Source organism: Mauremys mutica, chromosome 3 (assembly GCF_020497125.1).
Source record: "Mauremys mutica isolate MM-2020 ecotype Southern chromosome 3, ASM2049712v1, whole genome shotgun sequence".
Taxonomy (NCBI): Eukaryota; Metazoa; Chordata; order Testudines; family Geoemydidae; genus Mauremys; species Mauremys mutica.
The window spans coordinates 37,100,893-37,117,264 of NC_059074.1; the positions used below are offsets into that span (position 1 = coordinate 37,100,893).

General features: G+C 38.2%; 1 protein-coding gene across 2 annotated transcripts in view; it reads right to left on the reverse strand.

The window, feature by feature from the left end:
• The window catches only part of TRAPPC12 (trafficking protein particle complex subunit 12), a 93,527-nt gene that overhangs the window by 59,156 nt on the left and 17,999 nt on the right, over positions 1-16,372 (reverse strand). For both annotated transcript variants that reach the window (XM_045010009.1, XM_045010010.1), the window contains exons 4-5: positions 3,823-3,936; positions 1,584-1,722 (exon numbers count right to left, since the gene is read on the reverse strand). In XM_045010009.1, coding sequence (XP_044865944.1) covers positions 1,584-1,722; positions 3,823-3,936 — 253 coding nt within the window. The remainder of the gene's footprint in view (positions 1-1,583; positions 1,723-3,822; positions 3,937-16,372) is intronic.

Consider the following 16,372-nt stretch of genomic DNA (forward strand, 5'->3'; position numbering starts at 1 on the left):
ATGGAGTTGGAAAGGCTGCTATGCCTAGTAGAAGAACAGGAGGTTTCCCATGTAGTGCTGGACAAAGGAGCTAGGCTCTACTTAAAATTAAAATCCTGCTGCCACATGGCAACCACTTTAAGTAACAAGAACCAGTTTAAATTTAATACTCAGGGTGAAGGAGAATGTGGATCAATAGATTGTAACTCTGTGATATTACAAATAACCCTACTCTCAACACTTTGAGAAATAGATTATGTTTTTTTCCCCCAGATTGTTCAAGTAGAACATAAAACCTCTCTCTTACTACTTTATTGTTTATGAATTACTGGACAAGAATTTTTTGTTCAAATAAAGAACAATTATGATAAATCTGGGGATCATGTAGCACCAATGCTGTGGTGTTATTAAAGCTTAAAACGCTGAAAAGAACCTATATATAGTTAGCAAAAGTTCACTTTTTGAACTATAACAGTGATACTTGAAACTTATGGAACCTCCTCAATGAGACAGCATGAACACAAGGACAGAGATCTCTTAAAATATTAGCAATATTTTTTCATGCAGCACAGATTTGTCTAAAGATCTAGGGTGATCCCTATTATAAATATCCTTTTAGTTTTAATTACTAAATAGGTGGTTAATATCATATTTAATTAGTATTTTTTCATGAAAACAATTTCTAATTCTCAGATTAGTTCAGTTTAATTTTACACCTTTTTCTTATAGTAACTAATATTTTTCAATCAGTTGCAAAAAGCTTTGATTTAAGAAAAGCATTGGAATACTCTGAACAAAAGGTACAAGTAGTACAGTATGAGAAGCAGGTTATCATTTTCTACATATTGTAATTGGTATTAAACTTCCCTTTTATCCAGATTGTGGTATTATATTTTAAAATTATAATACCAATACTATAGTTAATACGTCACTTTGTTTTTAGCTGCTTGTAACCTGCTTATAATATTATCCCCTTTGGCATTAAGAATAAGTCAATATTTCTTTTTTTTGCTACCTTTTAATCTTTCTTCATTACCTATTCCTCTACTAAATTGTTAAAATGTGTATTACTCCTGCAAATTTAGCCTGTTCACAGCACACTGAATGAGTTTAGGAGGGAAAGGCAAAAGAGATAATTTACTTTAACCCAGGAATCCTTTTTTCCTCATTCTGTGTGACTTTGTCAATGCACATCTGCCCACTTCCCCACCAGAAACATATATACTACCACCTTTTATTTTTATTTATTTTTTTTAATTCTTAGTGAATTAGATAAAAAATATATATAAAGTGTGATAACTAAATTAAGGGTAAAATACCAACTAAAACCATGTGACTCTGGAACAGATGCTATATTACTGTACTGGATTATACATAACTATGCCTACCTACAATATTAAAAGCTCTTGTTATCCTTTCTCTATAATATAAGAAATGCATTAGCATAACCATTAGTCATTTTCTTCTAAGCAGCAGCTAGAAGTTCACTCCATTTAAAAAATGGATGATAGCTTGGGTTCCTTATTTGAAATCTGTGTACTTAACGATGAGGAGAAGATTGGTCACAGCTGAGATGAAAGTATAGCATAAATCAAGTGCTTTACCTTTGCGTCCTGGGTATACATGAGGGTAATATTCATAGTACAGATCAGGTTGGTCCAGGTTTCCAAATGGTTCAAATTCCAATTCTGCATTTTGGAAAAGATTCAACTTCACCAGCAGTGCTAGTCTCACAAACCATAGCTAAAATGGCAACAGATATGAAAATGCCAGGTCAGTTATCGGCTTCTATTTTAAATCAAACTTAAAAATTAATCTCAGTGTTTGAATCATTTCAGGTCTAGTAAATTAAAGAGTCAAAAAACTAATCTCAGATCTGCATGAGTAAAACATATATGCTTGTCATGTAGCAGTTTTGAAAAAGTTAACAAAAAAGTGTAGAACCCAGGAAAATGATATTTTGATCAGTTGTGATGTATTGTGCCCTTGAGTGGAAGTTTCTAGAGATCTGTATCATTAAGTTAGATGGAAAAAAGGGGCCCAAAGAATCCAAAACAGCCCTAAAACTGCTCAACACTTAACAATTTTAAACAGAGTTTGGGGTTTGGTATACAGAGACCTCAACCTGTTTAGTACCTGGGTGAACACACAATTAAGAAGGAAAAACAGTTAAAGCATCTGAAATGTAAAATATTAAAGTAAGGCTTTCATTTTAACAACATCCTTGCTCCCTCTGCCTTTAGCTGAAGAGTCTTTAGAGGAAACCCCCCCCCCACCCTCCTTGTCTGAGCATCTCTTAGATGGCATTAAAGATGGTAACAACTGTCATTCTGGTTGTGACGTTATATGGTTAAAATATGATGATGTAGATTATTGTTGCTACCACTGTTATGTAATTACAACAAATCTTGGACAAAATATGTCATGTTAGGGGTTAATGGAAAAGTTATGGTTTCCTGAATATGATTATCCTATTTGCATGCACGTATCATGTTAGTATCTGAAGTTATGAATACTGACTATGTACCTATATTTCAAATGTGTTTTCTACTGTGGTAACACCCACAAGGTAGTTTACATCCAGTCTAGCCAGGCGCTTAGGGAAAGCAGGTAGCAAGTGGAGGAGAAAGATTGCTCTTTCCTGCTTTACTCCTGGGGGAATCCTGCACCTCCACTGGTACCCTCCACTTGCTACGCTCTCTCTGGCCTGGTCTAGTTCAGACACCTCTTAGGATCAGGATGATGAAGGCCCAAGGTCCCAGGAGACAGAGGTGATGGAAGCCATAAGGGTGAAGATTGTTCCAGTAGCCAATTTTTCTGCCAAAGTCTCTTTCTTTAAGGACTTCAAAAGAGAGTGATGGGTGGAACAGCCCACCTCCTCTTTATCTTGTCCACCAATTGGGCCTAGTTTCCAACACTTCTATTGGGGTCCATTGATGTCTGGTTCCATACTTAGTTCTTTACTGGGTATGATCTTAACACAGTTCTTGAGTTATATCAGTAAGCCTTTTTGTTTGGACTAATTCAGTCTGTCTCCTTTTTGCACCTTTTCCCCAACATTTGGTGTTATTGAGACACTTTATAATCTTTACTTGCTTCTCACAGTTGAGATCACAATTAGGCTAGGTCCAATTATCACAACAGGCCAATATTTCAAACCTGGTTCTAAACCTCATTACAATTTTCAAGTTATTATACCAGAAATTTCAGATCACTATAATTCAATACATTTATATTTGAGATTTGTATTTTCCTTTTCTGCTATTTTTAAAAATTGCTATGACTTTCATGAACTTGCATGATCAGCTAGTTACTAGCAGAAAAGGATCAGAAGAGTGGTATGTGTTTTCAGCCAGTCGCATTTTATAACATTTGTCATTTTTTCCATGAAGTTTTACTGCTTTAAGGTTCTTAAGAATATAAGTTTAACAATTTACTTCAACATGATAACAAAACATGTTTATAACATCTGAATCAACATTATCTAAGATAACCAGATTAACATTTGTATAGTTTGTCCGTTTTAAAGAGTCATCATAATCTAATTATAATGATCATGAAGGACAATAACAGCATGAACCTTTGGAAATAGTCACATTAGTCAAAATAAATTAAGTGTGTTATATGCAAATGTGTATAATCAACTTACTTTTATTATGCAGTCATTTAAAGTAAAATCTACTTTCATATAACTGGATGGGAGAACTATTTTGTGTACCACTAGGGTACAACTTTAGACACTGATCCTGCAAAAGAAATGATTACACTCAACAGTCTGCCCATGTGGATTCCTTTACAGGAATGGGGCCTTAACCACCATACATGATTGTAAGGTGACCATACCTGCAAAGAATCTGTTGTATGATTAGTAGGTAGCCCATTTTTGCCATAGCCTTGACCATGGGCAGTCAAAAGTCGTCCACACAGGTCAACTGCTGCTCTCCAGTTTTTGCTGTTCTGTGAAAAAGAACGAAGTAAGTAACCAACAAATGAGCTACTAAAACACACAGCTCCTTATTCTGCTTGAAGCAACTATATCTAGCCATTAGTAAAAATGACACGGTTGGTAAAACTGGCCAGTAAAAAGTGGAAGCTACATATGTAATTAGGCAAAAAGTGAAGTTGAGCATGAGATATAGTTTAAGACAACTAGATTACTAAAAAAAAAAGTATACACTATTTATAAAAACATCACAGGGGTTATCCAGTTAAAGCCATCTATCATATTTTTCTAAACCATCCACAATACTCAACACTTTTTGCAATCTCAAAGAATGTAGAATAAAAACAAGTTATATCATATCCATTTTACCCAAAGTACTCTAATAATATAACACATATAGGGTCTGCTGCTGTTCCTATTGATTTCAATAGTGCAGGATCATATCTTTGGTGAAGTTCATTCAATAAAGTGGTTAAGTGAACATTCCAAACATCACCAACTGAACACAGGATGTCTAGTAACAATTATTAACAATGAGGGAGGAGAAAATAGTTTGTTTTTTAAGAGAATAAATGTAAAATTACATATAAGATTACAGATTGCAGAGTTGTTTTTATTTAAACATTTGAATTTCCATTCAATCTTTCTCAAGAGTTAACACCATAGGATACTTAAATATTTATTTTCATCGACAAAATCAAAAGGAAAAAATCAACCTCAATTCAGTTCAGTATGTTGCACTGACATATCATGCTTTATAACTATGCACTTGCTAGCAAATTAAAATTTCTACCTTGTTGTGTACTCTACTGAAGCCTATTAAACAGAAAATAAATTTCCAGTGACTTTAACCTGGACTATGGAGCAACTATTGGTATTCTTCAAATCTCAAAAATTTTGTTTTCCAGAAAAACTTTAATGAAGATTACTGTATATTATTATTATTATCTGTATTATTGTAGCATCTAATAGCCCCATTACAGATCACTACAGATTACACTACATCTCATAACAAAAGAGTAAATCACTATATTTTTTTCAAAAATAAAGTCTCTTACATGTAACAAAAATAATAATTAACAGAACAGGAAGCTGCCATACTGACAGTAATGAAGGTTAAGGTGCAGAAAATGCAGTTCCAATTGGATTGAATGCATGAGACACACCTTTCAAAGTTTTAAAAATGAAGATTCACCTGTAAACAGTATTCTCTGAGATGACCTCTGCACATTCATGTTCTTGGGGCGCACTGATGGTGCATGTTGAACTGGAGAAAACTTCTAATAGCTGTGCCTACTGAAGCCTTCTTGTCTCCTGCCCCTCTCCTTGCTGTTGTGAATGTTCAGAGGACAGAATTATAAGAGAGGGCATAGTGCAGTGACCACTTAAGTGCCTTCCACCACCTCTTTAAATCCAAAGCTGAAATTAGGACTGCAAGCAGGGAAGGTGGGCAGGGAGTGAGTGTGTGCAGAACTAATCCCAAAGTAACCTTCATTTCTTCTTGAAGTGACCTCTACACATTCCCACTTGTCAGAGTTTAGTAAGCAGGACTCCTCCCTGGACAGGGGGAGAAGGATATCTAGTTAAATAGAGCAGGGGTCCCCAACGTGGTGCCCGCGGGTGCCAAATGCGCCCGTGTCCTGACTGGTGGTGGAGCATCCGCCAAAATGCCACCGAATTTCTACGGCGTTTCGGTAGTGACGCCTCTTGATATCACTTGTCGGCGGCAAGTGGTGTCATCGAGAGGTGTCGCCGCTGAAACGCTGCAGAAATTCAGCGGTGACGCCTCTCGATGACGCCACCTGCCGCCGACAAGAGACGTCATCGAGAGGCGTCACCGCCGAAACGCCGCAGAAATTCGATGGCATTTTGGCGGATGCTCCACCGCCACCATGGTCCTTCGTCTGGCGCCTGCCAGACGAAAAAGTTGGGGACCACTGAAATAGAGAATGTAATACTGCTTTACCAAATTGTGCATCTGCTCTAGATGCCAGATCTAGAGAATAATGTTTTGTGAAAGTATGAACTGATTTCCAAGTGGTAACTCTACAGATTTTTAATATGGGAATGTCTAAGGCAAACCATAGACAGAGCCTTCACTCTAGCCAAGTATACTCCAAGCCCTTCTGGAAGAACAGCAGCGATGTGATTAAAACACACATCAGTACAGAATCTAACCAACTTACTATGGCATTGGGATGAAATTTCCTGAAGTTACGTCTTTTCCTTTTCTTTTCTCATTTGGAACTGCGACACTCTAGGTGATTTCCTACATTCCTTAGAGACTCAATGCTCTCTTAGCATCTAAAGTGTGTAGCTTAACTTCCCAAGTGAGCATTAGAACTACAGAAAAATACTGGCAATTTTATGGACTGGTTTAGATGGAATTATGTTACAATCTTGGGGAGAAATATCAGGTGTGGACAAAGGACCACTTTATGTTTGTGATAGACTGCAACCGGTGTGTGGGTGTGTGTTAGCCATGAGCGCCTACAGCTTGTTCACTGGCAGATGTAGTAGCTACAGTAAAAGCTGTGTTAACTGAAAGTGTCCCCAGTTTCATTCTCCCATACGTTTGAAGAAAGGTTTCATGAGCTGACAATAGTAGATTGAGGTATCATGTACATCTGGGTTCTCTGTCGGGTAGACATTTATTAACCTCTTCAAGAATTGTTTTACTATATCATGGCTGAATTCAGTTGTTTGCTTTACTAAGCTATAGTAAGCGGAGATGGCTAACAACATACTTTTTTCCCAATGATATGGAGAGTCCCAAGGATTTCAAATGAAGTAAGTAATTCAGCATGGAGTGAATAAGAGCTGAAATTGGGTTTATGCTATTGTTGGTTGCCCACAAAAAGAACCCTTCCCATTTGTGATCATAGTGATCATAGTCTAGATCTGTAAAAGTCCTAAGGCCAATACTTTCAAGTGGAGAGAGTCTGGGTCCAAATGGCAAATCCAACCTATCTGCTGGGCCTGGAATTTCAGGGAGACGAAGAAGTGAGCTTTAGCTCACGAAAGCTCATGCTACAATCAATTTGTTAGTCTTTAAGGTGCCACAAGTACTCCTGTTTTTTTTGCGGATACAGACTAACACGGCTGCTACTCTGAAACAGATAGTCTTGTAATAGTTGCAGGAGATCCAAGAACCATTTTTGTCTCACCTACACTGGGGAAATCAAAACAATCCTGACTCTGTCTTGTTTGATTTTCCCGAGGATTCTCTAAATTAGAGAAATTGGAGAGAACACCTAGAAATGACCTACCCTGCAGTCTAGAAGAAACATCTGAAATGGACTGGTTGTCTGTTCCGGCTCTGGGGCAAAACCTTTGACATTTGGAACTGTGTCTTACTGCAATCATGTCTATCTTCCCTTCGTACTAGCATGAGTGACAGATCTGAGTAGGATTATTCTGGGGTGGGGTATTTCCCCTGTACCTTTTTGAGAGAAACCTTCCATTGCAGCTGCCTTTCTTCAACTCTTTAATTCAGGGCAACCCCTAGGGAGTGGCCAAGATGGTCACACTGCCCCCTGGTGGTACCTCTCAGCAGGGTGGATAAAAATCAATAATTTTTTAAAAAATAAATTTAAAAAACCACCAGATTTTTAAAATTTAAATAGGTTTTTTTCCTCAAAAAGCATTTTATCAAAAAAATCCTATCTAAAGATAGTTTTAATTAAGATACATTATAGCTCAAAGATATCCCATCATGGAATGTTTAAGAAAAGTTTTGTAAATGAGATCCAATAGTTCATGGATTAGGGACCCAATTTTATGGGGTCCCAAGGGCTTCTGTAAAGATTATTTAGGTTAATCTTTCTATCTACCCAATGAGACTCAGTGCTCAGTCTAGAAGATACCATCAGAGATGCTTAGTTTTGCAGTTCTCAAACTGTGGATTTGTGTCTCCAGAGATAACATGCTTGTTAACAGCAAAAATGTTTTTAAATAAGTAAATAAATAAATAGAGGTGAGAAATAACAGACCTCAACCCTATTGGCCCTCTACTAATTTGTGTACACAGAGTCAATCCCTTACATCTCTCTAAAAGTGCAACGTTTCAAAAAGTTCAATGAACGGAAGATGGTTGGGCATGGAATAGATCTGGACAAGGAGAAGTCTGGAGATAAATGTGAGAAGGGAGGGACAGGCAGTAGAAACAAAAGTGAAACTGTTTGAGCAGCATATACAGAAGTCTTGAGGTCTTCCTGAGTATAGCCTTCATTGATTTGAGATCTACCATACCATTCTCTCTAGAAGGATAAACCTATAATGGCAGCAGGCTGTAAAAGAGACCCAGTTTGGGAATATTTTAATGAAGTTCCTCTACCTGTGGGTCAGACAGGCCAAATGCAAACAGTGCAACAAAGAAATGCAAGGCCTGGTTGCCTGAATGAAACAACATCATGAATAGTGTTCCTTCTCAGGAGGAAGTTGCACTGAAGATCATGAAAGGAACATGTTTGAACATGCAAGATCTTCACGTTGGTAAACTTTTTTATTTCATACTTCTTTCTTAAGGACTGCCTGTCTTCCTTCTGGACTATTCTTGAATTCTCACATTTGAGCAAAAAATATAGTTGTTACTCTATGGTACTATAATTTTAGATGCAGTTGTGATAAAAAATAAATAGCTGAAATAGGCAGATCTTCCTTTTACAATTTCATGTTTAAAGTAGTACAGTAACTCCTCACTTAAAGTCGTCTCAGTTAACGTTGTTTCGTTGTTACGTTGCTGATCAATTAGGGAACATGCTCGTTTAAAGTTGTGTAATGGTCTCTTCTAATGTCGTTTGGCAGCCGCCTGCTTTGTCCACTGCTTGCAGAAAGAGCAGCCAGTTGCAGCTAGCTGGTGGGGGCTTGGAACCAGGGTGGACCAGCAGCCCCCCTATCAGCTCCCCACTTCCCTAATTTCCCTGTGCTGCAGTTGCCCAGCAGGCTAGCAATTGCAGCTATCCCTCCCCCCACTGCCATATGCTGCTCCTGCCCTCTGCCTTGGAGCTGCTCCCCATGACTCCTGCTTGCTGTGGGGGGGGGTGGGGGGCGCGGAAGAGAGGGGGGCTGTCAGTGTGTCCCCCTCCCCCCTGCTCCTACACCCTGCTTACCCCTTCTCCATATAGAGCAGGGTGGTGACACAGACAGAGAGAGACAGAGAGCCTGGGGCAGTAGCTGCTGTCTCAACTTCCTCATCCACTTAAAAAGACAATGCATTTAAGACTGGGTCAGTTTACTTAAAGGGGCAGTGTGTATTTCTCTCTCTCTCCCACATGCAAGGTGTGTGTCTGTCTCTGTCTGCTATGCTATCTCCCCTCCCCTCCATTCCTGCTGTCTTGTAGAGTGAGAGGCTACATTAACAACGTGTTAACCCTGGAGGGCTCAGCCGAGTGCTAGTTCATCATTTAGCACAGGGGTTCTCAAACTGGGGGTCAGGACCCCTCAGGAGGTCATGAGGTTATTAGATGGGAGGTCGTGCGCTGTCAGCCTCCACCCCAAACCCTGCTTTGCCTCCAGCATTTACAATGGTTTTAAATATATAAAACAGTATTTTTAATTTATATGTGAGGGTTGCACTCAGAGGCTTGCTATGTTAAAAGAGTCACCAGTACAAAAGTTGGAGAACCACTGATTTAGCAGCAAGGCATTCCCTGGGAAATATCCCACCCTCTTCCACCCTCTAACTTCACCAGCTCAACCAAGCTTCACAATCATCATAGCTATGAACAGTATTAAACTGTTTGTTTAAAACGTACTGTGTGTATATCTATATAATATATAGTTTTTTGTCTGGTGAAAAAAATTTCCCTAGAAGCTGGACAGCTCTCTCCTCCCCTCCATTTACATTAATTCTTATGGGGAAATTGGATTTGCTTAACATCATTTTGCTTAAAGTCGCATTTTTCAGGAACATAACTACAACATTAAGTGAGGAGTTACTGTACTGAGTGTCAGTGAATGCAATCTGAAGGTTGGAAGGGACCTCAGGAGATCATCTAGTCCAACACCCTGTTCAAAGCAGGGCCACTCCCCAGACAGATTTTTACCCCAGTTCCCTATATGGCCCCCTCAAGGATTGAACTCACAACCTGGGTTTAGCAGGCCAATGCTCAAACCATCGAGCTATCCCTCCCCTCAATAAGTACTGTAATACTAAATGAGTAGCATGGTAATAATTAAATAACTGCATTGACCTATTTTGTTTAGGAGAATCCATCTTCAACATACAGGATTCTGAAGACTATCCACCTTCAAGATCACCATAATTTTCTATAATGTCAGAAAAAAAACCAGGAGTACTTGTGGCACCTTAAAGACTAACAAATTTATTTTAGCATGAGCTTCCGTGAGCTAAAGCTCACTTCTTCGGATGCACCTATAATGTCTGAAACCTATAATGTCAGAGTTATCTGCCAATGATAGTGTTTCAGTCACATCATGTATGCCACATAGCCACAGTATATCACCTGTAGCAAAAAGAAAAAAAAAATCTCCATCATCCAGAAACAACCATAGATAAGTTTGTGATAAGAACCAGCAGATAACAAAAAGAGGTAACTGATGGAAAAATTGCCTGGTTTGTTTACAACAAACTCTCCTTTCCGTATGATTGAGAACCCACACTTCATTAACATGGTTCAGTCATTAAAACCAGGATACAATCCACCCAACAGAGCAGATGTCGCAGGCAAATTGCTGGATAAAGTGTATGAAAGAGAAACTGAGCAGTGTGCAAAAGGTCTAGAGGGTAAAATTGTTAATATGGATCTTGATGGGTGGAGCAATGTCCACAATGATCCTGTTGTATGTGCTTGTGTGACAACAGAAGAAGGGAATGTCTTCCTTACGGAAACAACTGATACATCAGGAAATGCACACATAGCAGAATACTTACAAGAAGTAGCAGTAAAAGCTATAACAAACTGAAAAAAATTCAAATGTCTAGTATGCAGCCTGGTCACAAACAATGCTGCAAACGTATCCAAGATGAGAAGAAATTGTTTACAAGAGAGTGAAGAGAGTCCCCAAGCTAATAACGTACGGTTGCAGTGCTCATTTGATGCACCTACTAGCCAAAAACTTCAGTGTTCCATAACTAAAGGCTAATGTTGTTGAAATTGCAAAATACTTCCGTAACAACCACTTTGCAGCAACTGCTCTGAAAAAAGTGGGAGGAACGAAGCTAACTCTCCCACAAGATGTGCGATGGAACTCAGTAGTGGACTGTTTTGAGCACTATATCAGGAACTGACCTAATCTGATGAGTTTGCGAACAAAATTGTGAAAAAACAGATGGCACTTGCACAGCTAAAGTTCTCAACATTGGGCTTAAGATAAACGTTGAACACATGCTGAGTACCCTGAAGCCTATTTCTGTAGCCTTGAATAAAATGCAGGGAAATAGCTGTTTTCTTGCTAACTTTGTTGAAATTTGGAAGGAACTGAGTGAGATCTTAAAAAGAGAAATATGCAATGACAGAGTTAAATTACAAGCATTAAAAAACCCCAAAACAAATGGGACAAGCACTATCTCCAGCTCATTTTCTTGCAAATATTCTCAATTCTAGGTGCCAGGGTCAAACATGAACTGTTGAAGAAGAAAAGCTGGCTATGACATGGACATCCAGCAATCATCCCTCCATAATGCCAACTATAATAAACTTCAGAGGTAAGGGTGAACCATTCAAGAAATATGTGTTTGCTGATGTTTTAAAGAAAGTCACACCAGTGAACTGATTGAAGTCACTTAAGCACTTGGATTCAGAGACTGTTGAAGTGATCACATCTCACTTTTAACAGCAATATGGAGGGAAGGATCTCTCAGTGGTTTGAGCATTGGCCTGCTAAACCCAGGGTTGTGAGTTCAATCCTTGAGGGAGCCACTTAGGAATCTGGGGCAAAAATCAGTACTTGGTCCTGCTAGTGAAGGCAGGGGGCAGGACTCAAAAACCTTTCAAGGTCCCTTCCAGTTCTAGGAGATAGGTATATCTCTTATTATTATTTATATTCTGTTGATGTAGAAAGAATATTTTCTTCCTTTGGATTAATTCATTCCAAATTGAGAAATCATTTGGGACCTGAAAAAGCAGGAAAGCTTGTTTTTCTTTTCCAGATTATGAACAATCAGGAAAATAAAGGTGAAGACGACAGAGTTAGCTGCAGAAACCAATATTTTAAGTTTCTCATGTTGACCTGGCTGACAGTCAATTTAATATTTTTTTAAATTTCATTTAACTATTTTAGTTAAAAACCATTTTTCAAAAACAAACCTGATTTTAAAAAACTTGAATTTTTAAATAAATTCAAAAACTCATATGCTTGTTTTGTTAAATTATTATATGTTTGATGTTGATGAAAAAATACAGAATACATAACATTGTTGTTTTAGTTAAATAAAACAATTTAAATGTCTCTCTAGTGATGTTTTCCTCCTAATACAGCATGGAAAGAAAATCCTCCAAATATTAATGATTAACCTGTTGAATTGGAGATAAATCATTGGGAGGTGATCTAATAAATATCTGCTTCAATTACTTTTGGTAAATTAAATAACCAAGCAATCATTCATTTTCTGATATAGCTGTAAAACTAATCTGAAAAGTTTTCAAAATAAATTACTTAAAATATATATAGTGTGTACCTTCTAAAAATGAAACCTACCTCTGAGTTGTGAAGAATATGTATGAAGGTTATAACAACCAACAAGAATGCACTTTTATGTAGAAATCTATGATTAAATCGCATCTTCCTGACTAGTGATTTAAATAATGATTTAAATCAATTTGATTTAAATTAAATCCACCCTGCCTCTCAGTCCTGCCAGTACCCGGTAGGGAATTTACTGTTATAATTCCTGGGGAAGGAAGGTCGATCTCACAACCTGAAATCTTGGAACAGACTGTCTTGACGGTGCTCTCCAGGTTCCCTGATTTTGGATTTGAAGCACTTTTCAATGATGATAATGGCTTGGTTAAATGAAAAGCCAAAAGAGGTGAGAGATATTGCTTGAGAACCAGTAGAGGTCTGAGGGTGGATTCACGTACCTCCAGGGAGGTTTGCATCGACAGGGAAACAGGTTTAGCTTTGTAAGATTTTTTTATTTCTCTTTCCTTTTTCTTTAAGCATCAAGAATAAAGTCTATGGTGCTACATGAGGGGCCCTCGGATCCAAAGGCAGATTTGAATGAGAATGTTCCAGGGACTTGATGTAATGAACCTGAGCCATCCTGGTAACTGTGGATCCAGTAGGAATTGACTGTTCCAAGGAAGTACTGGATGCCTTATTATGGTTATAAAGAGGTTTTGAGCATGGAATCAACGGGCTCGGATCTGGCCGTGGCCTCAACTGTTCACAATTTGCTGTGCTCTAATTTCTGAGGCCAGAAACTTACGAATATATTTTTGCTTTTGGTGCATGGAATGGAAGTACTGGATCCTGAGAGTATGCTTTTGAGGACTGGCTCTTTTGACATAGGCTGACCCCTGTCAAGGGAAGTATTTGCTCAGTAGATTTGTTCTTTGTGAATTCATGGTGACTAGCACCCAAGGTATAGCTCAAGTCAAGGAGGCAAACACCTGGGTTGGGATTTTATGGATCCCTGCATTTCAGAGCTGGAAGGTTTAGTGACTTCCTGTATTAACATAGATTGAAGGCGATTCTGACACTCCTTTTAGGCCCTCGGTGAAGGTGCAACAAAGGGAACAATAAAAAGATAAATGCACCTCCAAACAGTGCATGCCAAACAGTGTCAATGCATGTGTCAAGCAGGAAAGCTGGCAGGGGAAGAGGAATACTTCTAACTCCTGGTTTCTTTGTCTTCAGTTCCTATACATCAGATCCAAGGACCTGTGCCAGGGCACTAAGATCCTAAGTCAAAAACCAAGGAAACAAAAAGAAAAACAGAAGAACTAAAGCTTAACTAAGGCAGAGGCACTGGGAACCATCAGTTCCAATGAATCTGTGTCCTAGGATCTGTTGAGGTGCCTGGTCCATCTGCTATTGCAGTTGGAAGGAAGTGAGCAGTTGACATGCCATACTGCCTTTTTTTAGGCCCACCCTCTGAATGTGAAGAGCTCGGAGGTGAGGGATGGGGTTCAAGAGCACTCCAACAGATACTGCTACTACAATGTTCCATCAGACCAAGCCGCACCGTGGATGTATCCTAAGGATGGGAATGTGCAGAGGCAACTAAAAGTTTTATGGTTTTATTTTTTATGGAAAGGAAGCAAAATGACTTCAACTGACACTAGGGAGAAAATTAAGAAGAGAGAATGTAAAAACTAAAGCTCAAATTTGGTTAGGACAGCAATTCCTTCCTTAATATTCCTTTCTTTGGAAAAACTGTCATGGAATCTTTTAAATTTCCTCAGTTTTACAGATTGTCTGAAAGACTGCATTTCCAATACACTGGGACTTTGTTTCAGTACTGATACAGCAGGAAAAGTAGCCCCTATTAAGTCAGCAACACTACTGACTTCAGGATGTAAGCTCCCTTGGAAGTCTCCCTTCTAGTTACTGTTCAGAACCAACTTTTTATGAATTCTGGTGAGTTTACAGCCAGAGGACATCTGATTATAGGAATAAGTGTCATCTTTCTCTGTTATATGAATGAGGTAAGCCCATTTTCCGAACAAAGGTTATACAGACCCAGGTGACCAACGAGCTAGCCCTTAATCTATGGAGACCTGACCTCAAATTCTGATTCAGTCAAAAAATAACCGAATTTGGTTCTCTCTACCGAGTCTCGGTTGGACAACCATTCACTTTACAAAACTCCTATACAATTATGGAGATTGGCAGTCTAGTCTCAAGAAAAACTCAAGAGTAAGGTAGAAGATAATATTTGTAACGGACATCAGAGTTGTGAAAACAAGTTCACATAATGACTGTCCACAGGTTATCTGACTTTAATGAGAATCCAAATTACCCCCCAGAAAACAAAAAACAATTACAACACTGTTTAATGCAAGGGTAAAAACCAGTTCCATTGCCATCGAGTGATTTCAAAGACACAGGAAAAGTCAGGCCACCCAAACTTCTATCAGACACAATTGATGCTGTTCATGTAGAACCATAAACAGAAGCATGTTCTCCTCCTCCAGACATTAAAAAAAAAAAAATCAGATGGAGAACTATTTGAAATTGCTTAATAACTTAAATGATTAAAAAAATAAACTGAAGCTTTTTTTAAAAGTAAAACTTCCAAGTTTTTAAATGTGCCATATAATTGTAAACCAAATTTATTATATTTGACAACATATATAAGAGCACAATATTAATCTTATGCATAAGTAATAGTATGTCAATTTTTTTTTCAAGTAGAGGCTCAAAGGGAAGTGATTAACTCTACATGTCACACCATTAAAGAGATTAAAATGTTCCCCTCCACTAGCTGCAACATTCTTCTCCCCTGTAAATTCCAATGGTAGACCACTTTGACGTTACTCAGGAAAATGTAGTTAGCAACCCTTTTTGGGCTAACCTCTTACAGAAATTATTGTTCACTAAAAGCACTAATATATAATAAACACTCTCATATATAGCATTTATCAAAAACTCTTAGTACCACCACAAAGATTGTAAATATGTTGCACTGGGAAATATCAAATGTGTGCCATATCTAATAACAAATACAGAGGTGTTTATTCAAAGGGAGGTAAAAAGCTAATCTATGGAATGGTTGTGACTAACATCATTAATGTTTATATGATCTAAGCATTATTTTTACTTGCTACCATAAAACAAAATGTTGCATGGATAGGCTATCATTTACTTTTATTTATTATAGAGACAATTGTATGCCCATGCACTATAATAATAAAAACATTTTGAGAACTAACATTTGGTTTGTAGATTTCAGTTGAGATACATAAATGCTTATGACCTTTTATAGACTTGTAACTTTATTTACAAATTACCACTACTACATCAGGCATATAGATTTAAAAAACTGGTTGCTAAATTGCTACTGAACTTTTGTAGTCCTCAGTGCTCCGAGTTGTAAAACAGTTTGATAGTAGAAACCTCCTGAACTTTTTGTACTTCTCTATCAGTATTCAGTGGTATTCAAAAGCAAAATTTCAGAACTGTGAAAGGCAAGCATTGCTCAAGAGCCTGGCAGTGGGATATAGATACTTTCATCTTTAAATTATTGGCCTGAAACCACCTCCAGGCAGCTATGATCTGAGGACAATACAATCCAAAGGCTATTTTGTGAGCTGACATGAATTCAGTTTTGTGGTCTCAGTCCAGTTCCTCGGGTCAGTTGTCAATGTCACCATAACTGGTGCTGCTGTTGGCAGTCTCAGCAGAGAAACTGAGGACCTGGTGACTGAACCACCTTCTCATCTCTGGAGATAGTTCCTCAAGATCACAGTTGAGGTGCATTGGCAGGACATCATGAGTAAACTTGCAGAGTCACTGTCTGGTACGTACCTGCTGCAGACAAGG